Source organism: Tursiops truncatus, chromosome 20 (genome assembly GCF_011762595.2).
Source record: "Tursiops truncatus isolate mTurTru1 chromosome 20, mTurTru1.mat.Y, whole genome shotgun sequence".
NCBI lineage: Eukaryota > Metazoa > Chordata > Mammalia > Artiodactyla > Delphinidae > Tursiops > Tursiops truncatus.
Window position 1 is genome coordinate 46,577,368 of NC_047053.1, and position 27,170 is coordinate 46,604,537.

The window sequence follows — 27,170 nt, forward strand, 5'->3', positions numbered from 1 at the left end:
GGCCTGGGCGCTTTGCCAGCCCCCACCCCTCCTAGAGGCCTGCCTCCCGTAAGTGCCCGCCCCCCGTCGCGGCCCTGGACTTGCACCCAGTGTCCCACCCCCGCGGCGCAGACTCCGGGACGCGTACAGCTGCTTAGAGGTTGCGGCAAACCTCCTTAGGACCAACCTGCGGATTACAGGAAAACTAGGGACAAAGGCAATTCGGAGAGACTAGCCGCCCCGCCTACCCGCCCCTCCCAGAACGCCCAGCCAATTCCAGCCTTAGGCCTGCTCTGACCACACGGCCCCAGGCAGCTACCCTGAGGCGGCCCAGGAGAGGGCTTTGGGGCGTGGGGCTCCGGCTCCTGGGAGGCGGCAATCAGCAAACTGCCTGCCCCAGCCTGGCTCCAGCAGGAGATGCACATCTCCCAGCAAACCGGAAGTGCAGGTGTGCTGCTAGCCCAAAGGCGCACCTGCCAGGCAGAGAAATCTGGGTCCCCAGGGCCGCTTTTGGGTGGGGCTACATGGACCTCGGGGGAGGCAGAGGCAGAGACCCCTGCACTAGTAAGGACCTGTATCCTGCTGTCCTAGCTTGGCCACTGCAGCCCCCACCCCAAGGGAGAAGGGTGACAGGCATCAGGGAAACAACCCCTGGCCCCCTGGGCCCACCGAGCACCCTGAATAACAAGTCCAGCCTGGTCTCTGAGCACCCAGTGATTCTCTGTGAGAGGCATTAGGTGCCTGAGCAAACCCTGCTATTTGCTTAAAGCGGCCACCTGGAGACTAAGGAAACTGTGTCTTCCAGAACCCCAGGAGGCCTTGACCCCTGTCATCAGTTGGGAACATGAACAGCTGGCTCCAGATTTCCAGCCCAGAAATGCCAAGGAGCCCAGGGTGGGGCAAGGGGTAGTGCTTTGCTGAAAGGGCAGTTGGAAATGTGGGAGGAATCCTGGAAAACGGGAAGTGCCCCGAGACTGGAGCACCCTTTTTAGAAAAAGGTGGATTGTGCAAACTATAGGTCACGGAACTCAAAAAGATCCCAGATTCTCAAATGGATCCTAAAGACTTGTGCAGAAGTCTGAGAGAGTGATGGGGAGGTCAGGCGAGGGCTTAAGGACAGGGCTGCCAGGCCAGGCCTCTCTGGGATCTGGTGTCTGTGCTGCGGCATTTACACATTTCCTCTTGGTGCCTGGGCAGGGAGGATGGAGCCATGTGGGTAGCCTGGCAGACGCCAGGGTCCCTGGAATTGGCGGGGAGGGGGGTGGGGGTGTCTATGGGGGTGAGAAGCACGTGAGTCAGCTCTGGATCTCCCTCTGCTGCGTCCTCTGTGACCATTTCATGAGCCTGGACGAAGGCCAAATCCTACCAGGCTCCGATGGAATCTTGTAAGGTCTTGCACGGGTTTCAGCAGGGCAACTCAGGATGCCCAGCAGACCCACCTCCTAACGCCAAGCCTAAGGGCCAAGTGGGCTCCAGGGACCCAGGGTGATCCCCAGTGGCACACTCCACCCATTTCCAGGTCTGAGGCACTTCAGGGCCACCTACAGGCTGGAGCAGATCAGGGGGAGGTGGAGGGGCCAGGACCCCCAACAGGAGGCCTGGGCCAGGGAGCTGCCTGGGAAGGCAAGGCCCAGGATCTTCACAGAGCCTTCAGGTAGGACTTCAAGGTCAGGTGGGAGCACCATGGCAGCATCCCATGTGTTGTATACAAGGCGGGAGAAGTCGGGCCCGATGGTCCCAGAGGTGCAGTCACCCGCAGCATGGAACAGAGGGCCCCATCCTTGGGGGGTGGGGTGAGGGGAGCCCCAGTTGTCACACCAGCTGCCCTGGAAAGATGGAGGAGCTCAGAGCATAAGCAGCCTTTCCAGGTCACTGGCGGGTGGGGGAGGCCCCGTGACCACGAATGCCTGGGCTGGGGGGTGTCCCTGGGCCTGGAACCACTCCCTGCCCCTAGGAAAAGGCAGCAGGATCAGCAGGCCACACCCAGCCCCAGGTGGCCAACAGTCCCCTCTGCTAAGAAAAGGCACACCCAGAGATCTGCTGCTGGCGAATCAGTAACCTCATGGGCCACAGGCTTGGCCAGTGGGGCTCTCTGGTCAAGGGGCTGCCTACCCTGTCCTTGGACCCTTCCTACAATGAGGGCCAGCCGGGGGCACGTCCTCAAGGAGGACACCTAGGTGGCGTGGGGGATGCTGGGCACACCCACCTGGGAGCCTGGCAGCTCCTGGGCCTGTCCTGAGCCGTCCCACCGAGAGGGTGGCATTCCCAGACCTAGTGTCCCCTTCTGGTCCCTCAGAGCCAAGGGAGGGGGCTCCAGGTAGGACCTGGAGACCCAGGCCAGAAGGGGTGGGCCCCCATGGGTCACAGGAACTATGTGCCTTCCCAGAGTGGACACTCAAAATGCCCTGTAGCCACCTGCCCTCCCGCTCTGCCCAAAGCCCCAGGGGCCTCCTGCCATGGGCCAGTGAGGAAGGAATCTACCGCCCCCTCCCGGGCCCCGCTGAGATGGAGCTTCCCCAGGAGAAGGAAGACAGGGGTCCTTGGAGCAGGAGGGCACTAGGCAGGGCCTGCAAGCTTGGGCGGCCACGGCCATCTGTAAACACCACTCTGGCACCAGGCCACCTCTCGCACCTCGCCCCTGGCTCCACGACACAGCTCCCTGAGCCCCCTCTAAGGGAGCAGCTGACACCAACTGCTGCAGGTTGCAAAACACATCCTCCTGCCTGCTGGGCAGCCTCTCACAGGGCTGCTGTGCCCACTTATGGTACACACCTCACTCCCACCTGCCCAGGCCAGGGGCTGCATGTGCTATTGAAGACCGCCAAAGTTTAAGGGCAAGGAGTTCCACAGGCGCCCCACACCAGCTCCCAGGTGAAGATCTGGTACCAGCCACGCAGCAGCTGCTGCCCCTGCAAGCAGGACAGGCAATGCCCAGAGCCCCCTGTGCTGCCTCTGGGCTGCTGTCTGCAGTGGGATCTCAGAGGACAGCCCCCTGCATATAGTGCCCACCTGACAAACAACTCCACACACAGGGCCTGGACAATGCATTTTTCCCAGCAGCCACAGCGGGGCATGTACACTCTTGGTAGTTTCTAGAGTCCTCCCTGGGGCTGAACGGGCAGTGGCTGCCCCTCCCTCTCCATCTCAGCAGGTCCATCCACATCTGTCCCAGAACGGAGTTGGCCATGTAGTGCGGGTGCCCAGTTCTGCTCCAAGGCCACTCTGTCCGCTGAGCCTGGGTGCTTCGCGAGGAGCAGGTAGAGCCCCCCTCGGGGCCCGGGACCCCTGTCCACAGTCCTCTGGGCGGCTACTCCAGAACCACGGTGCCGCCCACCGCCTCTAGGGCCGCCTTGATCTTCTCGGCCTCGGCCTTGGCCACATTGGCTTTGATTTCCTGAGGCAGGGATTCCACCAGCTTCTTTGCCTGCCAGAGAGCAAAGTCAGAACCTGGCCTGGGCCTGGGCAGGCCTGAGAGCTGTCAGTGACGGTGGGAGAGGGCTGTGCGGTGCACGGAGCCTCACCTGGACGAGGTTGATGCCCTGGACGAAGTTCTTGATTTCCTTGATCAGCTTCACCTTGTCCACAGGTTTTGCCTCTGTCAGGCGGACGGTGAAATGCGTCTGTTCTTTTGGTTTGGGGATGTCTTCTTCTGCTGCCTGGGGGATGGAGGGAGGGAGGAAGTGGGTGGCGAGATGAGAAAGGATGGGGTGAAGCAAGCAGATTCACTCCTGGGCCACCATGTCCTGTAACCCCAAAGGCAAGGCCCAGGCCGGCTGGCCAGCAAAGCCTACGATCCCAGTGGGAGGCCACAGCAGGCCAGGTAGACCCAGGCTGCCCAACTGGGTGCTCTTCCTCCCTCACCCACTCCGCTCCATCTCTCCAGAGGCTGCTCGAAAACTGCCTTCTGTCCCCACCACCCAGCACTCTAGTTTCCTTGTCCTTTAAAAATTGTAACTTACGAGACAAGGAAGAGCGACACCAAAAGTGCTCTGCACATAAAATAACGCTACAGAAAAGCAGTGTTGGTGCAGTGGTCAGCCAAGCCCAAGGTTACATACTGATGACAAATATACAATCAGCTTCAGCTCCACCAAATGACCAACGATGGGACGACCGGGCATGACAGAGCTCCTACTGTCACGAGTGAAGACTGCAGCGCCCCTAGAGCAAGGACCACATGACCCAACAGCCTGGGGCAGTCCTGGTTTGGGTCTGCTGCCTAATTATTAACAGCACCCCTTTATTCTTAAAAGTGCTCCAGTTTAGACAAGTTACACAGTCTCTCTCTCCTTGCCCCAAATGTTCAGACTGTAAAGCCACCTTCCAGTTCACAGTAGAGGAAGAAGTGGATGACGCTGGTGGAACCATCAGACACATCTGGGACGTGGGACGTTCCACAGGACCCCTGACTTGGTTTCCTTAGTAGGTGATGGCTGGGGGGACGGGGCTGAGGGCAGCGACCCAGATTTAAGAGGCTTGAGAAACCCAACAACCAAATGCAACACACAGACCTTGTTTGGATTTGAGTAAACCGACTGTTTTAAAGAAAGTCTGGAACTATTAGCAAAACTTGAAAGGGCTGGGATAGAAAACCCTGCTAATTGTACTTGTTGTGCAAAAAAGCTCACGGCAAGGATGCTGGTCAGAATGGATGCTGCAGCACACGAGGCAAAACAGATCTGAAATCTGCCTCAATCTTCAAGAGACGGGAGAAGCAAATATGGCAAAACCTTTACGATTATTGAGGCTGGGAGATGGATATATGGGTAATTGTATTATCATTCCTCCTTTTGTTACAAGTTCGAGACTTATAACAAAAATTACAAATAACCCAAACCAAACCATACCCAAAATTAGTTTGTGGACTCAAGTCTTCTGGTTTCCACAAAGAGACCCAAAGTTGCCCCAGCCATCCAGAGGATGGGGCTGCCCCTCACCTCCCCCACTCTCTGCTCCAGACTGACATGCTCTATGGCCCACGTGCCTGCCATCCCTCTGCCTCGCTGTCATCCTCAACTCCTCAAGTTTTCCCTCAGAGTCACCTCCTCATTGCAGCCTTCCTTGAAACTGTAACCCTCCCCGTTTCTTAAGTTTCTTCCTTTTTCTTTTCCCCGTTCTGTTTGATAAAATTTCTTTTTTTCTCGTTTTCTCTCCTTTGGCTGTTCCCCTTCTACTAGGAACGTGGTCTTCATATGGGCAGGGACCTGCACATCCTTGGCAGGGAGGAGGTCCCAGGGAGGCTGCAGGGGCACCCATAGCCAGAAAGCGCACGCAGACTCGCAGCGTGTGTTTGGTTGATGCAGAAGCCAGATGAGGGACGAAGAGAGAAACCTGGCTACGTGAGGTGAGGCAAGACGGCAGCTGGACACCAGAGAAACACCTCTTTGTGCACGGGACCCCAGCCTGATCTCACCTCGGGGGCTGCTGCGGCAGGGGCAGCACCAGGCACCACGCCACCCATCGGCATGAACCCCACATCCTGGATCTTCAACGTTTTCTGCAGGAACAGAGAAAGGTAGTTTCAGGAGCTGGCCATCACACCAAGACACGCTCAGGGACATGCCTGGCAAGATCCTTGCATTCAGGGAGCACCCTTTGGACAATTTACCAAATTCCCAAATACCCCAGGAAAGGGCCCCAGACCTCCCTACCCGGCCTGGGCCATGATACCTTCAGGAGCTCGTTGAGGTCTGAGATCTCCAGCAGCGTGAGGCTGGCAATGTCCTGGACCAGCTGCTGGATCTTGGGGGGGTACTCCTTGGGGGTGTTATCCAGGGGGGCACCAGCAAGGGCCTCCCCCCCTCGATGGCTGCTGCATCTCATCAGGCGCACGGAGCAGACACGAGGTACCTGTTGCCTAACCCCCATTCAAACAGAGTCATCAGCCTGGCACAAGCAGGTGACACGGACCAGGTAGGTAGGTGCCATGAGCTCAGAAGATCTAGCTCCTTGGTCCTGACTCAGGTTCTCAGACTCCAGGGTCCACGTGGATAAGAAAGGGATTTCCCAACTACTTTATGTTCTTCAAAGGGCCTTAGAAACCCACGTAACTGTAATGCAGACACGCTACCCACGACGTTGTTTCCGGCTTGGATGAACTATACCAACCCACAAAGGTAAGGCAATTACTTGAATGCATTTTGCGGCACAAAGCCTTTCAGAACCTAGGGCCCCTGGCGGCAGAACGCCAGATCCACTCATGGAAGTCCTACCATGTCACTGTGATGCCGGGGAAACTGAAGCTCGGAAATAATCAGGGACCGGTCCAAGGTCATCCTGGGCCACGCCGGAACTATCGGCGGCCCCCGCGGTTAGGGGATCGTCAGGAGGGGGCCCCGCGCCCACCACCCCCGTAGGGACCCACCGAGTCCGGGGTGGCCCCCCGCCCGCGGACGCCGCCCCGACCTGCACCCTCAGTGCCCGGCTGCCCGGCCCTCGGCGGCCTGCGGTACCTGGCGAGGCGGAGGGCGGCGGCTCGAAGCCTAAGACACGGCCCCCATAGAAGGCTTGCGGCCGCCGGCAGCATCGCTCCGCAAGCGAGAAGGTCACACGCGGCTCCCAGTAGGAGGGACGCTCTAGCTGCCCGGACCGCCGAGCATACGCGCTGGGGGAGGACGCTCTAGCCGCCAAGACCGTCGAGCATACGCTGTGGGGAGGGCGCTCTAGCCGCCAGGACCGCCGAGCATGCGAGCTGGGTGTCGGGGGAGGACGCTCTAGCCGCCAGGACCGCCGAACATAGGGGTTGGGGATGACGCTCTAGCCGCGCGGGCCATCGGGCATAGGAGCTGGGGAGGACGCTCTAGCCGCCAGGGCCATCGGGTATAGGAGCTAGGGAGGACGCTCTAGCCGCCAGGGCCGCCGAGGAAACGAGCTGGAGGAGGACGCTCTCACCTCGACTTGCCTCCTCTCGCTCCCAGGTTACCCCGAAGACGATGGACGGGACAGGCGCAGACAACTCTGTGGTGGCGGCCGGACAGCGGCTGGCCCGGGCTCTCCGCCCCGGGGGGTGAATGAAGCCCAGAGAAGGCTGAGCCACGGCGTGGGTTCCGTCCGAGTCGGGCTGGACCCCCGGGCAGTCCCACTAGGGACGACCGGCCGGGACTTGGCCCTATTGGACGGCACAGTAATGCCTGCACCCGAGCCCGGGCTCGTGAAGTTTGCGCTACCGCAGGGCGGGCTCGAGGGTCCCCAGTTCCCTTCCTGGGTAGCTTCGCCCCGGGGGTCCGGCTGTCCGTGGCCTGTGGTCACCTGGCGGCAGGAGCGCCCCTACCCTCTGGGCCGCCTTCTCCTCGGTTTCCTCCTGTACCTAAACGGCTGCCTTTCCGGCCAGCACGGGCGCACCTTTTGTCCTTCCGTCCTGGCCACCCTGGAAGCCAGGCCGCCGCCCTCCGCCTGGACCAGACCCGCAGGGAGCTCGGGACTCGGCTTACAGCGTCTGCTAAGGGTTGTGATTGAGCCCGGAAGGGGTCAGACGGGGTCCTGGGAGAAGAGCATTTGTAAGCCTGGGCTCTGTCTCCACCTGCCAGAAGCCTCTGCATCCCTGCCTTAGTCCAGCTCCTAAACATCTGGCACATGGGGTATCCCAAGCCCTTCAGGTCCTGGGGCCTTTTCTCTTTAGATGCAACAGAGAGCATGCCCCCTGGCTGCTGTCCCAGACGCCACAGATGATTTCCTAAGAGCCCAGGCAGAACAGCCCTGACTTTAGATCAGAGCCAGGAGACAGCGCTGCTCTCGGCCCAGCACCTCTGTGATTCTGGCCATTCCTTTGACGTGAGCTCTGTGCCTATTAAACTAGTCCATTCCTTCGCAGACAAGCTAAAATGGGGGTCACCCAAGAGGTTTGTCCAAAGTCTGTGAAATGTTCCGAATCCTGAATGCAAGAGGCTGCGAGTCCGCGTTGTCTTAAATGTTTTCTTCTAGGCTACGACTCTCAACTGGCATCCCAGACTCAGACTGGAGTCAGGGCAGCACAGGGCTGGGTGGAGAGAGGACAGCTCCTCAGTGCTCAGTCTCAGGGAGGAAAACAGCAGATCTCAAGGCAGAGCAGCATCTACCAGTTGAGACTCCTGTGGAGCTGGGCCTGGGGCGAGGGGCAGCTGGCCTGTGGGGAGGCACCTTATACACCCCTGTCCACAGCTGGACCAGCTGCTCAGCACCTCTCTGTGCAGACACCCGAATACTTGTTGAAAGACATTTTATTATCACTGTTCCATTCTGTCTACTCAGGGCACTGGATGATGACGGCTCAGAAGCAGAGAAGCTGGAGACAGGCCCCACCCTTCCTGTGAGGGCCAGAGCACCCCTGCTGACAGCCTGCAGGGGAGGACTCTGGGGAGCACTCACGCTAGTCACAGGCCACAGGCCCTAAGGTGTCCTGGGTGGGAACGGGAGGGCATGAGCTGTGTGGGGCAGAGACCCCACTCCACCTGGCCCTCTCGGGACCCGACGTGCTGGGCTGGGGGCTTCCTCTCAGAGAAAGTCCTTCCCTACCACCCTCCCCGCCGAGGCCCAGCCCTGGGGAGAGGAGCCAGACACCAACTCAAGAAGACAGGGACAAGGATGGGGCCTGGGGGGGGACGAGAAGCCAGCAGGTGAGGACAAAGATGGAAAAGGGCCAGGGTGAAGGGTCACCCTGCCCGTGCAGAGCAGGGACATTACACGCAGAGGGGAGAGAACGAGGCAGAAGGACGACGCTAGTTAGAGACGGAGGCGGTGGTTTTGGAGAACCGTAGTGTTACTCTGGATGGGGAGCTCCCAGCCGTGGTCAGTCAAACGAGATGAGCTGGGCTTCGCTGCCCTGTGGCGGCGGCCCCTGTGGCGGCGGCTGCTGGGCCACTGGGGGCTGCTGCTGGGGAGGGCCGCTAGAGGGCGCCATCTGTTGGGGGGGGACACATGGCCCATCGGTCTGTCCTCCCTCTCCAGGCCCCAGCCACCCCACCCTATACCGGCTCCTCTCCAGAACATGCCACATCCCAGCCTTGCCCTGGTACTCAGGCCCCTCGAGCCCACCCTCCCGACTCCCTGCACTCTTCCTGTCCCCAGCAGAGCCCAGAACCCAGGTGTTCCCGATTCATGTCTGTGGACCGGAGATGATGTGACCTTGGGCTTTTTAGTAAATGCGTGGTTTGGCACCTGTAGGTGTTGCTAAGTGTCTGTCCTGGTCCTGCCCGCAGAGCAGCCGTCCTGCCCCACACTGGCTGCACTTCCCAGGGCAGCCCCGCTGCTGAGGGGGGTCCACAGCAAAACCTGTCCCCCGTCATGACCCATGGTGTTGGCCCCGGGAGAGGCTCACCTGCGGGTACACGGGCTGCTGCCCCGAGATGTAGGGCTGCTGCGGGGGCGGCAGAGGTGCGTCTTGGCCGGGGAGGGTGGGCATGAGATTCTGTGGAGGATAAAACAACCCCACACTGAGAAAGGAGCTCTGTAACCAGATAAACACCAACCAGCGAGGAGAGGGCAGTGGAGGGGACGTGGGGCGATGAGCAGAGAGTGGAGCCTGCCCAGCACTGCCGCCACCCGATGCCCCCACAACCTCTCACCTGCATGCCGTAAGGCTGGTAGCCCATGGACACTGACTGGCTCCCCATGTAGCCCATGGTGCTGGACTGTGGAGGCTGGGAGATGGCCGGGAGGCTCTGCGGGGCCTGGGAAGCCACGTTCTATGGAGGGGAGGAGGCAATGGAAGAAGGCTGAGCCCAGTTGCCCCAGTGGCCTTGTAGGGGAGGGGGCGGCCTTCCCACCTACCTGATAGCCCTGCGTGGGAGTGGGCTGGTAGGATGAGTAGGCTGGGCTGGTGGTGGGCCCGGTGGGGCCCTGAGGGGCTGCCTGCGTGCCAGCGGCCCCTGCTGTGTACATGTAAGCGCTTACCATGCTGGGATCTGGAGGAAAAGAGGAAAGAGCTCACCACCCCGAAGTGGCGAGGACGGTGGGGGCCCTCTTCTGACCTTTCCTTCTCTTTATGACTTTTGGAACCAAGTTTGTGTTTCACATTCTCACGAAACGAAAGTAAGTGAAATCAACAAAGATAGCAAAGGACCCCCAGAATGTCACACTCTCCGAAGACCAGTGACACCCAAACAGGGGTTGTCTGCAAGATGACGGGCCAGTGCTCTTTGGGAAGTCAGTGTCACAGAATGCCAGGGCAGACCAAGAAACATTCTAGATTAAAGGAGGTGAGAGAAGCAGGACAGCTAAACATGTGACGGGTTTCCTGTTGTCACGAACGGGGTACTGGGACTCTGTGGGAGCTGAGCCGGCTATGGACACAGTCACAACACGGCCTCAGAGCCCTTGTTCCGGCATCTGTACCCAGGCCGTGGGGAGCATCCTGGTTTAGCAAATGCACCGAGGCCTCTAGGAGTGAAAGGCGTCACACCTGCCGTGCACCCTAAATCGGGTCAGAAGAAAAAGTGTGTGTGGAGAGGGCAAGTGCTGACAAGGAAATGTCTGGGAATCTGAAAAATTCTTTGTACCATTCTGCCAACTGTTTTGTAACTCTGAAATCACACTGAAATAATAAAAGAAGAAAGGGATAGTGGTCCGGGGCTCATCTGGGCTGTCGGCCCTCTGCCCGTCCGCCCCACCCCCACCCCGTTACCTGCTGCGGCCCCAGGCATGCTGGGGTAGGGGCCGCTGGTGGCTGGGGCCGGCTGGCTCATGTACATGGTGTGCATGGGAGAGCCCTCCACTGAGCCCGCTGGGCTGAAGGTCCCCGCGAAGCTTGCTGGGCCAGAGGGCTGGTACAGCACGCCCCCCGCTGCAGGCATGGCCTGGAGCTGGGGATAGAGAGACGGCTTTCAGGGCAGTTCTCAGTTACCAGGGTGCCTGGAGGGAGTGGGACGTGTGGCAGGCACGTGCCTGGGCATAGGGCAGGGAGAAGGCTGGCATCTGGGCCCGCATCTGGATGGTCTGCTTCTGCTGCTCCAGGCGCATCTGCCGCTCCTTCTCCTGCTCCTGCAGGCGCTGGATGGCCAGCTGCCGCTGCACCTCCAGGTACTCCTGTGGGCCATGAGGCAGCCGTCAGTGCTGGCTTTGCCCCCCACACCCCCAGGGCTGGGCCGCCGCTGCCACACCTGCTTCTTCTGCCGCATGATCTCCAGCTTCTGGGCCAGCTGGATCTGGCGCTGGCGCTCGGCCTCCTCGGCTGCGCGGCGCAGCTTCTCCCGGTGCTCCTCCCGCAGGGCACTGAGTGCCCCCCGGGCGTCACGGATCTGCGCCAGCTTGTCCTGCAGCCCCTCGTAGTACACTGTGGGGAGAGGGCAGAGCGGGGGCCTTGGCAATGGCTCCCCAGCTGAGCGCTTGTCAACAGGGCACAGCTGGCATAAGGGCTCCAGGGTGGGTGGGCAAGCACGCACGCACGCACACACTTCCTCCAGCTGACTGTCCGGCGCTCAGTGGGACGTTTCCTGCCACTGGGACTATTTCTTGTAGAACCCAAGGTCCCTCAGGGCAGCCCTGCCCACACGACCCCAGGCCTGATGACGCCTGGTGGAGGGCACCCACTGCCCCGAGGGGATGTGGCCGGCCCCTGACGGGAGCCCCCGTAGCCCCGGAGGGACGCCCGGGAGGGTGTGTGCGGCACCTACGCCTGCGCTCATCCAGCTGGTTGAGCAGCTCGAGCAGCTGGGGGTGCATGCCGTTGATGGACTGGAAAAGGGACAGCACGGCTGAGTCGTTGGTGATGCTGCGGCCCCGCACGTGGTTGCTCTTCATGCGGTTGACAAAGGTGGTGACGGCATTCTGCAGGGCTTTCAGGAACTGTGCGTGGCTCTCCTCCGACTCCCCATTCTGGTATTGCTGCCGGGGCACAGGGGGTCTGGCTGAGTGCCTCCTTCGCCCCCAGGTCCCCGAGCAGGGGCAGGGACCCACCATCTGGCCGCTGAGCTCCGAACCTGCTGCACATCTGACTTGGTCCTCCCGGTGGGTCTGCAAGGGGCACCCTCAGCACCCGGTTCACACGTGAGGAAACTAAGGCCCAGGGAGGCTTGGGTTTTACCCAGAGACGCAGTGTGGCCGAGACAAGGCTGTCCTGGCTCTAGCCTCTTATTCCCCTGGGCACCAAAGTACAGAGCCCCAGAATATTCCAATCCATTCAGGGTAGGCCGCGAGTAGCCGAGCTCTGGCCCACAGCCAGCCCAGCGAGGTTCAACGGAGAGCCATGAGCTGCAATGGCCTGCCTCCAGGAGGTCACTGAGGACACAGCTCGGCCCTCCTGATAGATGCCTGGGCAGGGCCTAGCACACTGCGCTCCGGGAGGCCAAGTATGCCCCCAGCCTGAGGAGGGAGCCATGGCTTACCTCACTAAAGGGGCCTCCGGCCGGATTTACAGGTTGAGGGTCTGTCTCCGGGAGGGAAGTCTGGAAGACACCAGAGAGTGACTGGGACTCCGCCCCTGGCCTGTCCTGGCAGCCCCCTCCCAAGGGACCATGGCCAGGAGCCTGAGAGCAGCCCCCTTACCTCCACACTGGCAGGGACTGTGTGTGCCTCCCCAGGCTGGGCGGCGGGCTCTGCCAGAGGCACCGGTGCAGATGGCGTGGGGCTCTTCCGAGCCTCCTCCTGCTTCTTCTCCCAGTAGTTCCGGTTGAGGTACCGGGCGAGCTGCACAGGCAAGAGGGGGTCACTCCCAAGGGCCAGGAGGCAGCAAGGGGAAAGCACCACACACAGGGTGTCCTCACCTCGGGGTCGATGTCTTCAGCCAGAGGCGCCGACGAGTTCTGGGGAGATGTGGGGGGTGTGAGGCGTCATAGGCCGGAGCAGCAGCAACCCTGGCCATCGCTCAGGAGGCCTGGATGACGCAGCCATGACAGTGGACCCTAGAGGCTGGCCAAAGCCTGTCTGAACCCCAAGGGGCTCCAAAACTGTAGAAAGGGCGCAGCGTGGTGCCCCACCAGCCCTCCCACGAACCACAGGTACAGGTGGGCAGGTGGCAGGGCTGCTCTCAGCCCCACCCACAGAGCCCTGCAGAGTTTGCAAGTGACTTTCCAAACCTTTTCTCCCACCTGCCACCCACCCCCTTTTTACAAAGAGAACTGAGGCCAAAGAGAGGCTGGGTCCATCCCCAAAAAGCAGACCTGTGACGGCCCCACTGAAGGCCAGAAAAACACAAAGCCCCTTTGACCCCAGGGGTTCTCACCTCCTCCTGCTCTTGGGGGTGTGAAAGAGACCAGGGTCTCGACAGTGAGACCGCCAGCCTTTACAGTGCCCTCTATCCCACAAGGGTCCCGACCAGGGAGCTGAGACCCGTGGGCGCCAGGCCGCACCCTGCCCCTGCCCATGAGACATGTGCCTCTAGGTTGGGGCACCCGCCCCCCGCCTCCCCACCCCACCATGGGAAGGGGGTCCAAGCCAGTGGGGCTGAGCCGGAGGGCGGGCTCACCACGGGCGAAGAGTACAGGCTGCTGGCAGGGGGTGCTGACGAGGCCACAGGTGTGGGCTCCGCCTTGGGGTATGCGGCATAGGCCGACTTCTGTCTCTGCAGGAGAACCAGGAGAAGGGTGTCGCGAGGGTGCCCCCGGACTCCCCTGGCAGCCCCAGACTCAGTGAGGCCACCCCCGGCTCACCATCCTCTCCTTCTCTTCGGCCTCGGACTGCGACAGGGCCAGGGCCAGCTGCAGCTCCTCTTCCTCTTGCAGGGCCGTCTCATCCCTCTTCGGGGGCAGCTGAGGATGGCAGGGCAGGGTGAGCCGGGCCCAGGGCTGAGGCGCCCCCACAGGCCCGGGCAGTACCTGGGACTGCTGCGACAGGGGGCTGGTCAGGTACTCCGGGGGCAGCTCCGTCGTCGAGGCAGCCTTTCCCTCCGCTTTCCTGGAGGAGACAGGACGCTGTACGTTATCGGGCACTGTACCCCTGGCCCCCCACAAGTTCTCAGGACACAGCCTGGGGCTTCCCTCTGACGTCCCCACAGAAGGAAGACGGGGGTTCCACAGACCACATTCCAGAGAAAAGCTGGACCCTCAAACCAGCTGTCACCTCTGGGCTGTGGAGCCCTGGGTAAGTCACTGGCCTAAGCTACAGCTCCCCCTCCTGCAAATGGGGCTCAAACACCCGCCTGGCTCCGGCTTTCCACAGAAAAGGACCTCCCGGTGGAGCAGCCTGCAGACACCACTTCACCAAGGGATCAGATTCCATCACTGATGCTGGGACAGACGGACAGCACAGGCTCCCAGGCCAGAACCTGTCTCTAACCACGAGGAAACCTTGGACCCAAACCTAGGGATGTGCCACAACAGCCTAGGCCCCTCAGCGACGTCCTCGTCACAAAAAATGAAGCAAATAAAACATGCTGGGTTAGGAAACTGATGTGGTGGCTGGGTCCTGACAGGACAAAACCGCCGCAGGATGTTACTGGGACACGGGAACCCTGGACAGGGACTGGGCAGTAGGTGTCAGAACCACGCTGATGCTAAATGCCCCAACTCGACAGCCGGCAGCAGTCACATGGGGAAAGTTCATCCAGGGAAGCGCACGTAGGAGGTCGAGGCGAGGAGGACAGGGTGCCTGCAGCTCACTCTCAACTGGTTCAGGACACAACGTGTATGTGTCTGGACACGCAGGCAGATGCGGGGAGGGCAGGTGTGATGGAGTCAATGGGGCCGAGGGACCCAGGCTGTGGGAGGAGCAGGGTGTGTGTGTGGTCTCCAGACTGTTCCTGCATCTCTTCTCTAAGTGTCACTCCCAAACTAAGACGTTACAAAAAGAAACCTGAGCAATTAGCTAGCAGGTCTCAGAGCCGGGGGCCCTGCTGGGCTCTGTCCAAGTCTGCCGCTCCCCCCGCCTCCTTTGCCCGCCCCCGATTACCAAGGTAGAAGCTGGCTCCGCTCAGTGTCCAAGGGGACTTACTTGTTGAGCTGCTCGTAGCAGGGCTCGCACACACGCACCTCCTTCTCGATGCCAAACTTGGGGATGGTGGAATACTTGGAGGAGCATTTGCCGCAGAAGATCTGGCCGCATGCCCGGCAGTGGTGCTGCGACACGGGACAGGTCAGGGCAGCCTGGCCGGCCACCCCTCACGCCCACCCCCCGCCCAGCACCGCCCACTGCAGGACGCGCCAGACCAGGTCTCCCAGGCCAGGGTGGGCAGAAGGCAAGCCCAGGAGGCCACAAAGGCCCTGGGGGAACAGGGTGCACTTGCAAGCTCTCAACTGTAGCCTCCACTTTGAGGAAAAGAAGTCAAATTACGAAGAAAAATTCACAAAAAACATGCATGAGTTGTCCCGATAAACGAGTTTTGCTGGACGGTGAGTCCGGTGAGTCTGCTCAGATGCCCCAGGCCCCAGCCTTTGCCATGGCCAGCCTGGGCTTCGGTGGGAAGAGGGAGGGTCCAAGCTGCACAGGCCAAGTCAGCTGAGGAGACTTGGCCAAGGGGCTATTGGCCGAGGCAACGCAGACCCAAACCCCCAGCCCCGGGCGTGGGGTATACTCCCGTTCCCAGAGGGGTGCAGCCTTGCCCGAACTTCCCCTGACAGCACTGACCATCAGACACCAACCCTAGGTGACCACACTCCCTACACTGCCAGGTCCCAGCCAAGACAGAAAGGCCCGTGCGTGGATGCGGTGGCCTTGTGATGACAGCAGGTGGCCTGGGGTCTGCCCCAGCCAGGCGTGGAGCCAGGTCCCTCCCCAAGGCGGGTGCACTCACCTTGCGGGTCATGACCCCGAACTGCACTCGGCACCGGTGGCACTCCTCAGCATCCACCCAGTCGGGGGCCTGGGGACAGGCAGAGTCGGGTCACATAGTCCCTGCCCTCCCTGCCGATCCCCGCTTCCCACAGGTGTGTGCAAGGGACTGGAGCCAACTCACTGCAGGCATGACTCGAGGAAGGATCCCCCTCCAAAACAGTCTTCCTTTCTTTCTAAAGACCTTACAGCAAGACTTCCTTCCCACAGCTTTGGGGATATATAAGTATTTGTCTTCACGGCTGTGGGAACCACAGCCCTAAGGCACCTTGAACTGGGTTCCTGTCTCAACCTGCAGACACAGCTGCATATTCTACTGAAAAAAGTCAAGCTTTCTCGTTCTTGAGACAGATCAGCAGCTCACCTGCTGCCAACAAGCCCAGATCCCAGGGCTTCCCTTCTGCCTTCTCACAGCAGCCTAACTCCTAGACCTCCAGCACCCCGTGAACTCACTCTCTCCGCCGCAAACATGGCATCGCTCTCCTTGAACTCCGGGAAGACGTGTCCTGGAGAAAGGAGGCCGCTGTTACCGCCAAGTGCTGCCTAGTGGGCGAGGCCCATAGCCTCACCTGCCCGAACCCATCTGCCCTGAGGCCTCCAGAGCTGCATCCTAGCTCTTGGCATCTGCCTCCCCAAACAGACAGAAGAGCCCAGAGCCCCGGGGCAGCAGGCACGGTGACCCCACACTGGGCAAGGGCGCCTTGGGGCACAGCTCAGCCGGCCCGCCCCCCAGCTGGGGTGGCTCCCCACAGGCCGCTCTGTCCTGGGGACCACACACAGAGCCAGGCATTGCTCCCACCTCATCAAGGCCTCATAGACATTCCCCAGTCCATCTGGCTCCTGGTCCCGCACCCCAGCCAGGCATGCTTCCCAGAGCTCTTAAAAGTTGGAGTTCCTAAGCTGTTTTTTGAGACATGGACCCCTTGGGAATTCCATGAAAGCTTTGTTTTTGTTTTTGGCCATGCCGTGTGGCTTATAGGGATCTTAGTTCCCCAACCAGGGGTCCACCCAGGCCCCCAGCAGTGAAAGCCTGGAATCTTAACCACTGAATCGGCAGGGAATTCCCCCCCGTAAAGCTTTGCGCGTTCTCTCTCGTGTATAAGGTCCAGGGATTGGGAGCTTGAGGCCAGCTCACCGACCTCATCACACAGTGTCTGCACGGTCCTGCCCACCCCGCGGCCAGCAGGCGCTGCCCCCGCTCCCACTCCATGCCTCATCTTCAGGGCCAGAGGACCTGCCCTCCCCCGCCGCAGCACAGGTGGGAGAGGCCCCAGCCCAGTCCTCTCATTCCATGTCTGGTGAGAGCACCAACAAATCCTCCAAACAAGGCCTGAATCCACCGCCCTCCTTGCCAAAGCCCACCACCTCTCCGCTGGCACCGCAACAGCCGGGAGGAACGCGCGGTGGGCCTTAAGAAGCACACCTCAGCTGCCACACCCCCACTTACAACTCTCCAGGAGTTTCCGCTGTGCCCAGAGCACAGTGCTTCCCCCACTGCGCACGGGGCGGGCACAGCCACCCTTGGGCCCGCCTTGTGCAGGGCAGCCCCTCACCTCCTGGTGGCATGTCCCAGGCCTGGCGCTGGACCCTGCTGCTCCCCACTACCCTGACTCACCTTCCACCTTCATGATCTGGTACGTGTCCTGAACGACCTTGTATTTGGGCTCGTTCCGGAATGCATGCGCCCAGGCCTGAATCAGGTACAGGATCTTGTTTCGGACGTTTACTTCCACCTGCCTCTGTGGAGAAGGGAGGAAAGAAGATAAGAACCTTGGGAGAGGCAGGTGCCAAAGAGACATCTCGGCACGAAAAAGCAGCTGGCAAGACCCCAACACTCCGAGCAACTGGGGCTGGCAGAGGTGGGGCGGGTCCCCCAAGTGGGGCACCAGGGCCATGTAGTGACCCACTCCCCAGACCCAGGCCTACTTTAGGAAGCCCTGTCCCCAAGGACAAATCCATTGCACCTGTCTGCCCACTCAGGACCTGGACTTATCTTTAACCACCTAGGTGAAGCTGCGCATCCCTCAGGTGGAGGCTCTCAAACCCCTACTGCCCCGTAACTACCTGCCTCTCCCCACCCCATCACCGTGCCCTACAGGACACTGACTGCCTAGCGAGCTCCTCAGCCTGTAACCCACTCTGTTGCCAGCTAAGGCCAGCCTCTGACAGGCAGAGCCAATCAGGCCTGGGCTGAGGAAGCAGATGCACGGTCGGCTGGCCCCCTCCTTCCAGTCATAGGCAGCGCGGGCAGGCGGGGGAGTGGCTCCAGAAAGTTCCCCACATACAGAGCCACCACCACCACCAAGCTGAAGCACAGACAAGCACATTTCTAGAGCTCTCTCAGGAGCCTATCCACACACGATGCTCAGGATGGCGGGTCAAGGAAGCTGCTTCAAGACACCAAGCACAGCTCACGCGCCAGGGCTCCCACTCTCCCCTGTAATCGGGGTCTGGTCAGCGGACCCCTTTCCGGTAGCCCTGCCCCTGTGAGGACTCAGACCATGTACAGTGTGAACAGGACACGATTGTGCCAGGACAAGGAGGGCGGGTTCTAACTCCTCTGCTGTCACCCAGGCCAGAGCAGGGGCTGGCCAAGTCACCAGTCAGGGCTTTGGAGAAGCCCCGCCGTCAGCTCAGCCCCAGTCGGGCTCCTGGCTGTGAGGCCCACAGGCCCCCAAAGGGCCCAGGCCACAGTGGCGGCGGAGTTGGTGCTGGGGCTTCACTCCCTGGTTGCCACCTAGGGCACCCACACCCTCAGCTCCGTGGGATGCCCCTCACCCACGGGGGGCTGGGGGGCGTGTAAAACCCACTGCCCTGGCGTCCCTGCTCTGCTGTTGCTGTTCCCTAACTCTCCCTCCACAAGCACTCATGTGCCTCCCTGCTCAGAATTCTACCCGAGCCTTTGGGGACCCCAGGCCTCCACTTACAACCTCTGCCCATGGCACACAGCTCCCTCCCCACCTTCTCCACTGCTCAGTGAGCATCCCCTGCCCTTCAAGACTCAGCTCCTGCCCCCCAGGAAGCCTTCCCAACTTTGCAGGAGGAGTGGGGTCTCCTCCACACCCCCAGATGCAGCCCCGCTGACTTCTGGGAAGGCCTGACCTCACAAGGCAGGGACCACGAACGCTCGCCTTCCAGCCCTCCAGCACCTGGCACTGTTCCCACCAGCAAAGCCCCAAGAAGCCCGTGTGGTGGCGCACCCCAGTCTGGGCCTCCCTGCTCCCCACAGAGTGCCCACCTTCAGCAGCTCCTTCAGCTCCTCCATGGTCTGCTTGTTCGCCACCTCATCATGAACCGTCTGGCCACAGTTCTTCACCACGGACTCCATGACCTGCAGGCCCCAAGGTAGGGTAGACTTAAGTCTCTGGTCAGGGCAGGAACTCCCCGTCCTGGACGGGCCCACCTCCCCACAAGAAGGCAGGCCTCAACAGGGCCCTCAGGCCACCCAGCCGGACAAGAAAGCCCGCGTTACAGCCTCTGAGGCAGGAAGCAGCCAGGGGTACACCTGCTTCTTCTAACTCTGTGTTTTATCACCAGGGACAGACACTGGAGTCAACCTCAGGGCCCACACATGTCAGCCTCAGGTGGAACAGCTGAGGCATTGCTCCCAGTCCTGCCCCACGGCCCCAGTGCCTCCACTTCTGGCGGTGTGCCCATCCCTGCTATCCCCACCAGTGCCACCTGGCGTACAGGGTCTGATTACCTCTAGGGCATACAAGGCCACGTGGGGATTCTTGTCATTGACTTTCTTCTTGATGGAGCTCACTGCATATTTTGCTCTGACAGAAAAAGGCATTGATAAAAGCAGAAAGAGAAAAAGAGAAAGAAAACAACCTCTAAGACTGAGAAAAGCCCACCCACCATCTGGTCCCTGAGACACCCCCCAGGCAAATGTCCAGGTAACTGTGCCCTCCCAAGCTGTACAGAGAAAGTCCTTTAATCGTCCCAAGATCTCAAAAACCCCAGCACACAGACCACACAGTCCTCCACCAGGGCCTCACACGGTTGGCTTCCATCCGGGCAGGATCTTGGAAGATGAGCGGACACCAAGCAACCCTAGTCCACGGGGTGGCCACCCCATTGCTTTTAAGGGAGCACTTACTGCGTGTCCCCCTGGCGGATCAGGTCACAGATCTGGAGGATGGACTCCCAGTCGGTCTCCAGAAGAAGTTGGCTGGTCGCTTTGTCTAAGACAGAAACTCACCATTACAGGGGCTCATCCTGCTCTGTGATTCCCCAGGTGACCCCCCACCTCAGCAACAGGCAGGAGGGACTGCCCCCTTCCCATTTTAGACATTTGGACCAAACAGAAAACTACTGAAAATGCTCCTGACACCTGACAATAACCATGAAAGCACTGTCCTTCCTGAAAGACAGACAAACAGGTTGGAAAATAACAATGGAGAACGCTGTTGTGAGCTTTTTACGTGCCAAGTGCTGTTCCAAACATTTTTACGTGAACTCACTCAATTCTCACACAACCTTAAGAGTTAGGTGGTATTTCCACCTTCTCTGAAGACAGAGAAACTGAAACAGAGAGGTGAGGTCACTGCCTGAAGTCACAAAGCTTGCTGGGGCAAAGCCAGAATTCAACACTATACTCAGCTGTTTCTTAACAAAGAGAACTCTGCTGCCTCATCCCTCAGAGTCCCTGGTTTTTCAGAAGCTTAACCTATTTGATTAGGTCTCAGCTGAGGCATGGCTGGAGAGGCATGCAGCAGAGACCCCAGTGCTCTGTTTCACGTGTTTTGTGAGGCGCAGACAGGATCGACCCGCCAAGGATTCTCCAGCTACCACCTCTAGTCTATGTCGCTGTGGCCTCAGACAGACAGATGTGCTGCTCAGGGGTTGCTCTCCAGCCCAGCCAGTACCATCTTCCCTGGAGTTGTACAAATGGTCAACATGGATCTGGGAGTAACTTCTGGACTAACCACTGAAGGCCTGAACAACCTCATAAGCTGAGCTCCTCGGCCTATATGTTCAATGAGCAAGAAAGGCGCCTCATCTGAGGTCCCTCTGAAACCATATTCAAGGAACAAGGAGGGCAGGCTCGGGTTGACCATTCCAGTACCCAGAGCACCGATCCCAAACACAGAGCACACACGGTTTCATGGAGTGGTGGGGGCTCGCCCATAAAAATCGATTTTCCTTCCTAATATCTGTGACCTCCAGGAGGCTCAGAAGGATCAGCTATCCACCCCAGAAAACAGAGGAAACGCCTTCCTAGCCCTGGGCGCTTCCGGGAGCCCAGTGGGGACACAGGGCGCAGGTCTGGGTCCCTGGGGAAGCAGCGCTCCAAAGAGCTTGGCAGGACCTACAGAGGACATTGCTGGCTCCACCCTCTGGGGCCCATGTATGTGTCAGAACTCCCAAATCCCATGCAACCTAGGTTTCGGTATGGAGAGTCTACTGAGATTTTACTATTTCACTGAGTCACCCGTTTTCGTGACTCAGGACGTGAGGCCTGTTCGGCCAGACGCTGGTGGTCGTTTCCCCAAGGCTCCTGGCCCGTCTCCTACGCGGACCCTCCTTTACTCGGCCGGCGCCGGGGCCGCGCCCCGGACCGCCGGCCCTGCGTCGCCTGCGCGCCCGCCCAGGGCCCGGGTGGCACGGCGGTCGCCCCGGAGCGCTGGGGCCCAGGGGCTTTCGCTCCGGGGGCGGGGGCCGCGTTACCTAGGAGACGCTCGAAGGTGCCGCTGCCGCGCCCCATGGCGACCCAGGAACCCGACCTGACGCCGCAGCTCTCCCCGCTGCGAGCCGGCGCGCCCCCGACTTCCGCTTCCGCCTGCCGTCTCGAGTGCGCGCACGCGCACGTCGCTGGCCTGCTCGCGAGCCGCGGAGAGGCGGGCCTTTCCGCTCGCCCCAGACGCTGGGCGCAGATTGGACCGCGCCCACTGAGACGGTAAGCGCTGAGAACCAATGAGCAGCCCGGGGGCAAGGCCTGGCGTCGCCAGGACGCCGAGCCACGGGTGTAGAGTGGAGCGGGGAGTGGGATGTGTCTTCTGCTTGGGGCCACGGGTGTGGGGAAGACGCTGTTGGTGAAACGCTTGCAGACTATCCTTCCGCGCCGGGTCGGGGGGATGGGGCCTGGGGCGCAGGTCTGGGTCCGGGGCCTGGGGGTTCGGGGGCCGCTGGTGGCGAGCGGGGTGGGGGGCGCCCGGGCGGGGGGCGCCCGGGCGGGGGGCGGGGCGCCCGGGGCGGGGTCCGGCCAGCGCTCCCTCCTCGGACCAGCTCGGAGACCTTGACTACCTCGCACAGCTGAGCTCCCGGGATGGGAAGGTCGACCTGGGCGATCTTCCCCCCACGCGGCCCACGGTAGGCGTCCGGCCTCTTGCAGGTTTAGGAGAAGTGGGTCCCCTTGCGGTTAGAAGAGCGCTTTGGGTTCCTTTTTTTTCTTTTTTGTAATATTTATTTATTTGGTTGTGGCAGGCGGGCTCCTTAGTTGCGGCATGCATGTGGGATCTAGTTCCCTGACCAGGGATCGAACCCAGGCCTCCTGCATTGGGAGCCCGGAGTCTTCACCACTGTGCCCCCAGGGAAGTCCCTGGGTTCCTTTAAATGGAAGCTGGGGTCTGGCGGGTCAGTGTGTTCAGTACAGACTTGAGGTGGTGTCGCCGCGGGGAGCCTGGCTCCGCCTGGACAGAGTCCCAGGGGATCCGGAGCCTCCCGCCCCTCACTACTGGTCAGACTGCATTTGCTGCTCGCCGCACAAGGCGAATCCCGCTGGTGGGCGTTGGTGCCCTGGCCACAGCCAGCCTTGAGGGTTCTGGACGCCTGGGAGCATCTTCAGGCCTCCTCCCTTACGGTTCCACCTTAGGGCCTAAACACTTGAGAAGACCTATGCTGGGGGTTAGGTTGGAGTGTAAAGGGCTGGGCACGTTGCTGTCCAGGAGTTCCGTGTGGGAAAGCGCTTGTGGTGGTCTCTGTGCATCCTGTTTTTTTCCACAGGTGGGTACCAACCTAACGGACATCGTGGCTCAGAGAAGGATCACCATCCGGGAGCTGGGCGGGTGCATGGGCCCCATCTGGTCCAGTTACTATGGAAACTGTCATTCTCTCCTGGTAGGTCCTGTTGTTCTCTCCTGGTAGGTGGTAGTCTTTTGAACTTCCTTTGGGGAAGTATGTCCCTATTCTAGCGTTGTCTAGTCCCCAGTTTCACTTTGTGTGGGATAGAGTTTGGTTTCCTGGGCAACTGTGCGAGTCAGGGAAACAGGGTCCAGACTAGAGTTGCTTCCTTCTGGGACCCCAGCCTGATCCCTAGGGCTCCTGAGCCCAGGCTAACGTGAAAACTCACAGAAGGCTTGCTGAGGGCAGTGTTCCTTTTCTGCAGGTAACTGTGCCATCCACTCACTGCCTTATTGTCCTGGGTGTGTTTTTACATTTTATGTTTGAATTCTATATCCCCTGGTTCGTCCCATCCTGGCAAGGCCTGTGCCCCAAATTCTAGGACCCTTCCTTGGAAAAGTAATGGCCACACAAGTAGAGACTTCCGTGTAGGTGGAAACAAATAAATAACACCGGTCCTTCTTGCACAGCTCCCTCCCCTCTGCTTCTCCCTTTCTGGAAGCCTTTCTTGCTCTTCCTGAGCCAGGCCCGTAATGCGAGGAGAGGAGGTCTGGCAGGGATAGTGTTCCATTGCAGGGGGGTCCTAATTTCCATTTACTTCTTTCCAGTTCATGGTGGACACCTCTAACCCTACCCAGCTCTCTGCATCCTGTGTGCAGCTCCTGGCTCTCCTTTCGGCAGAACAACTTGCAGAAGCATCGGTTCTGATTCTCTTCAACAAAATGTACGTGTCTGTGAGCTGAGAGGAAATGCAGGGGTGCCCCAGGGCGGAGCTCCTGTGGAGTGTAGCCAGGAGGGTGGCTCGTTAGGGAGGGGGTGCAGCGATGGCAGCCCAGTCTGACAGGTATTGCTTTCACTCCAGTGACCTGCCGTGTTACATGACCATAGAAGAGATAAAGTCGTTAATCAGGCTCCCGGACCTCATTGCTTGTGCCAAGCAGAACATCACCACGGTAGAAATCAGTGCCCGGAAAGGCACTGGCTTGTCAGAAGTGCTGCGCTGGCTCGAGGACACCCACAGAACGAATGGTTGACTGCAGGGCCGAGAAGCGTGGCTGGCCTGCTCTGTGGCAAGAAGGCAGAAGCAAGCATTACTTGGCCTCTGGCCATCTGCTGCTTTTATAAGGGCAGGATAAATCCTAGAAGATGGGGTTCTGTGCTGAGTTGCAGTGATGGGTAAACTGAGGCACCCAGGTTATAGAATTCCTGACATCTGCCCTCTGGCTCCAGAGCTGGGAGAGGAGGACAGGCCTTCCAGGTGGCTTGTGTCCTACACCATCCTGGGATGGTTCCAGGGGATTTGTTCCCCTGCCCACCAGGAGAGCTGCTCTCTCAACTCTGATACAAGCTCCAACCTGTTGAGTTTCTGATACCTTGACAGTACAAGGAAGCTTGTGGGAAAACACCTATTGCTTGGTGCATTTGTGTCCTAGGGCCTCTGTAACAAATCGCCACAAATGGTGGCTTGCAGCAGCATAAACTTACATTCACGGTGCTGGAAGCCAGAAGTGTGGAGGCTCTGAGGGAGAATCCATTCCCTGCTTCTAGTGGCTGCTCGTGCCGCTTGGTGTCGTTGGCTTGTGGCTCGCAGGACTTGAATCTCTGCCTCTGTCTTCACGTGGTCTTCTCTCCTCTTTTTATAAGGAGGATGTAGGGCCCACCCTAAATCCAAGGTGATTTCATCTCAAGATCCACAGTTACATGTGCAAAGATCCTTCTTCCAAAGGTCACCTTTGCATGTTCCGGGGGTTACAACTTGGACGTATCTTTTGGGGCCACTATTAAACCTACTGCAGTCTAGTAAGAAATCCTCTGCTTCTGCGTGTTGTTGTGAGTTTCCTACAACAGCTTCCTCTGTCTCAGCTGGTGGTCTAGCTCATTGGGCCATCGGCCCAGGCCCTCAGCCTCCTCACGGTTTCCAGTTGGTCACTCTGCGGGGGTGAGGGGAGCTCTGTTCTACAGAGGTTTTAAATGGTGCTCCGAGAAAGCTCTGTATGTCCTGCAGGGCAGTGCGGTCTCAAGTCTTCCTTTCCCTGTTGAAGCGATAGGCCTCCCAGTTCAGTGCTGCTGCTCCCTGGGAAGGTTCTCAGTTGGCTCTTGGATGCACAGGGCCGGTGCCACCTTCTCAGGCAGACCACGTAGTCGCCAGTGGCCCCCTCCATGGTGGGTCTGTGGAGATTTCACAGGACCCACAGTGACTGGCTGGCAGATGCCCCCCAATCTCAGGGCACTGAGGAGAGCGTGGCCAGACCTTGAAGTGTCAACCATTCATGGGTCACATGCCTAGTTCCTCTTTTGGCTTGATGCAGGTGTGTTTTAACAAAGCATTTTAGCATTTTCCAAATGAGGCTGGTACAGGTGGCACTGTTGAGGCCCTCCGAGGGCTTTTGGAAGGCCGGCATGGCCCCCATTGGTCTCATGGGGACCCAGGGCCCCAGCACCCCTGGGTCTCTCTAGGGCGGGAACAGTTCACACCAGCCTGCCTCGGCCACCCCTGCGGTTGTGTCTTTGCCCCAGCCACTCTGACCCCAGGGCCAGACATCCAGGCCCAGAGGGGACAGGCAGGGCTACATCCGTACTCCAGGAGATTGGCCTGAGGGGTCTGGGCTCCCGTTGCCCTGTGTCCTCGACCCGCTCCTGTTTCCCTAGGTGCTCTGAGAAGTGGCTCTCGGTTGAGTAAATGTCCTCTGTGAAGAGATCCTGGAGCTGGGCAGGTGATCCTGAAGAGCCCTGAAAACAGTTTTCCCAAGACCTGCAGGACAGAGCAGCCGGTTTTGGGAGGTGGTGACTGGCTGGACGGCTCAGTCTGAGGCCATGGAACGGTGCTCTGCGGTGCCCATAACACCTGAACACGGGTGCAGCGGTGGTTTGGAGCCCTAGTGGGGACCGCTCTGTGACTGTGACCCTGGAGTGGGTGCTGGCCACCTGGAACCTGTCTTTTCCCTTCTGGGATGAAGCGAGGTTCTGAGCAGAGGCTGTCTGGGACCTGAGAATCTGGTGAGGGGCTAGGCACTCTCCCTGGAGAACATGCCACCTGCACATACTCCCCGTTCGCCCACGTTACAGGGTGAGCTTCTGAACACTGGCGTCCTGCTAGGCCCCCTAACACCACCCCGCAAGGTTGGCTATCAGAGGGGCCCATCCATCCTCAGTGTCCCCATTCTCAGAATTGCCTACAGAGCTTGGCAACATGGTGGCTGGACGGCCCCAGAGCTGCTGACGTGGCCTGGGTGCTGCTGGGGCCTCGCCACCTGCCTTGGTGGCTCCTGGACTTGGCCATGCTCTGGCTAGCCCCAGCCCTCCTTTCCTTCTGCCAAGCCTCCCACAGGGCCTCCTCTCCTCCCCTTCTGTGCCTTCCAATCCCCACAAGCCCCTGCTCAGTGTTTCCATCAGGTTGTCCCCCACCCCCACTCTGGTCAGCTGCGGGTAGAGAGCTCCAGGTCAGCCAGGGCTTCAGTTTCCACCAGGCCTTGCTTCAAACTGCTAATGTGCCAGAAATGGCACATAAATTCCACCTTCCATGTCCTCCACTGAGGGTGCTGGGGATTGTGCCAGAGAGCAGGAAAAAAACAAAACGGCTCAGGAAGAGACACAGGTCGGGGGAGAGACGGACCTGGGATTTCCAGGTCCCTGCTACGAGCAAAGGCCACAAATTTCAGGAGAGACAGTTCTGAACGGCCCCATCCAGTGATGGAAATGCCCACCGGCGCTTGGAAAAGCCATTGAGCCTGCATCTCCGGGTTTCCAAGTATGGACTCCAACCATGGAGTGAATGACACCTGGGAATAATGTGCTGCTCAGATCTGCTGGGTTTTATTACCAAGAAAAAAGGGTGTTTCAACTAGGGGAGGAGACTGCCTTCCTCTGTGGCTCCTAAGCTGACATGTAGAACAGGCCACCCTGAATGACAGCCTGATGTGCAAACCAGCAGGCCACCTGTTAGTGCACCTTATAAACTGGTGTGTCTGGTGGAGCGGACACACCTGCCCCTGCTGTTGGGTTCCTCTGCTGTTCTTGGTCTGGACCTAGTGAGTGCCGGGATCTAAAAGAAGGAGCAGCAGAGCTAAGTGGCCCTAAGAGGGAGGAGCTCTGTTCCCACACACACACAGCCCGAAGCTGGGGCAAGTACTCCATCCAGCGGGAGGGAAAGCAGCAGCCGTGATACTTGCCTGCACAGCCCACTATGGACCCTCAAATTCCATGTGGATGCCACAGGGCCCTCTGAACTCAGTACTGACGTCTCAAAAGTGCTGATGAAAAAAAAAAAAAGGGCTTCCCTGGTGGCGCAGTGGTTGAGAGTCCGCCTGCTGATGCAGGGGACGCAGGTTCGTGTCCCGGTCCGGGAAGATCCCACATGCCGCGGAGCGGCTGGGCCCATGAGCCATGGCCGCTGAGCCTGCGCGTCCGGAGCCTGTGCTCTGCAACGGGAGAGGCCACAGTAGTGAGAGGCC

General features: G+C 59.8%; 3 protein-coding genes across 5 annotated transcripts; 1 reads left to right on the plus strand and 2 right to left on the minus strand.

Annotated features, from left to right (window-relative positions):
- Positions 1–3,012: 3,012 nt before the first annotated feature.
- On the minus strand, positions 3,013–6,847 carry MRPL12 (mitochondrial ribosomal protein L12). The gene is made up of 5 exons (XM_004310754.4): positions 6,432–6,847; positions 5,650–5,836; positions 5,393–5,476; positions 3,501–3,635; positions 3,013–3,403 (listed from the first exon to the last, which is right to left on the minus strand). Exons 1-5 carry the CDS (start codon positions 6,503–6,505, stop codon positions 3,287–3,289), a joined length of 597 nt encoding a protein of 198 aa, XP_004310802.1. The 5' UTR covers positions 6,506–6,847; the 3' UTR covers positions 3,013–3,286.
- Positions 6,848–8,156: 1,309 nt separating this feature from the next.
- On the minus strand, positions 8,157–21,473 carry HGS (hepatocyte growth factor-regulated tyrosine kinase substrate). Of its 2 annotated transcripts, none has more exons than XM_033847821.2 (22): positions 21,328–21,473; positions 19,757–19,841; positions 19,358–19,433; positions 18,893–18,985; positions 17,270–17,393; positions 16,108–16,160; positions 15,617–15,685; positions 14,818–14,942; positions 13,704–13,782; positions 13,539–13,637; positions 13,355–13,450; positions 12,654–12,692; positions 12,436–12,576; positions 12,276–12,335; positions 11,565–11,775; positions 11,052–11,224; positions 10,837–10,977; positions 10,577–10,754; positions 9,724–9,857; positions 9,519–9,638; positions 9,272–9,361; positions 8,157–8,854 (listed from the first exon to the last, which is right to left on the minus strand). In XM_033847821.2, the coding sequence occupies exons 1-22, from the start codon at positions 21,362–21,364 to the stop codon at positions 8,744–8,746; spliced, it is 2,334 nt and encodes a 777-aa protein (XP_033703712.1). In that variant the 5' UTR covers positions 21,365–21,473; the 3' UTR covers positions 8,157–8,743. The 2 variants fall into 2 exon arrangements, with proteins under 2 accessions (XP_033703712.1, XP_073653103.1); XM_073797002.1 differs by lacking the exon at positions 21,328–21,473 and adding an exon at positions 21,092–21,213.
- Positions 21,474–21,532: 59 nt separating this feature from the next.
- ARL16 (ARF like GTPase 16) lies at positions 21,533–24,527 on the plus strand. 2 transcript variants are annotated; one of them, XM_033847838.2, is made up of 5 exons: positions 21,631–21,708; positions 21,911–21,969; positions 22,603–22,716; positions 23,328–23,443; positions 23,582–24,527. In XM_033847838.2, exons 1-5 carry the CDS (start codon positions 21,648–21,650, stop codon positions 23,751–23,753), a joined length of 522 nt encoding a protein of 173 aa, XP_033703729.2. In that variant the 5' UTR covers positions 21,631–21,647; the 3' UTR covers positions 23,754–24,527. The 2 variants fall into 2 exon arrangements, with proteins under 2 accessions (XP_073653115.1, XP_033703729.2); XM_073797014.1 differs by lacking the exons at positions 21,631–21,708; positions 21,911–21,969 and adding an exon at positions 21,533–21,556.
- The last annotated feature ends 2,643 nt before the right edge of the window (positions 24,528–27,170 follow it).

Bases quoted from the DNA above. Each gene is read 5' to 3' on its own strand.
- HGS (XM_033847821.2), bottom strand. From the start codon at position 21,364: ATGGGGCGCGGCAGCGGCACCTTCGAGCGTCTCCTAG. The intron at 13,451-13,538 runs GTGAGCCGGGGG...GTTCTCCTGCAG, and splicing joins CCGAAGAGAAGGAGAGGATG to AGACAGAAGTCGGCCTATGC. The intron at 11,225-11,564 runs GTAGGTGCCGCA...CTCTCCCCACAG, and splicing joins CCAGCTGGATGAGCGCAGGC to TGTACTACGAGGGGCTGCAG.
- ARL16 (XM_033847838.2), top strand. From the start codon at position 21,648: ATGTGTCTTCTGCTTGGGGCCACGGGTGTGGGGAAGACGCTGTTGGTG. The intron at 21,970-22,602 runs GTAGGCGTCCGG...TTTTTTCCACAG, and splicing joins TTCCCCCCACGCGGCCCACG to GTGGGTACCAACCTAACGGA. The intron at 23,444-23,581 runs GTACGTGTCTGT...CTTTCACTCCAG, and splicing joins CTGATTCTCTTCAACAAAAT to TGACCTGCCGTGTTACATGA.
- MRPL12 (XM_004310754.4), bottom strand. From the start codon at position 6,505: ATGCTGCCGGCGGCCGCAAGCCTTCTATGGGGGCCGTGTCTTAGGCTT. The intron at 5,477-5,649 runs GTATCATGGCCC...CTGTTCCTGCAG, and splicing joins ACCTCAACGAGCTCCTGAAG to AAAACGTTGAAGATCCAGGA. The intron at 3,404-3,500 runs GTGAGGCTCCGT...GCTCTCTGGCAG, and splicing joins AGGGCATCAACCTCGTCCAG to GCAAAGAAGCTGGTGGAATC.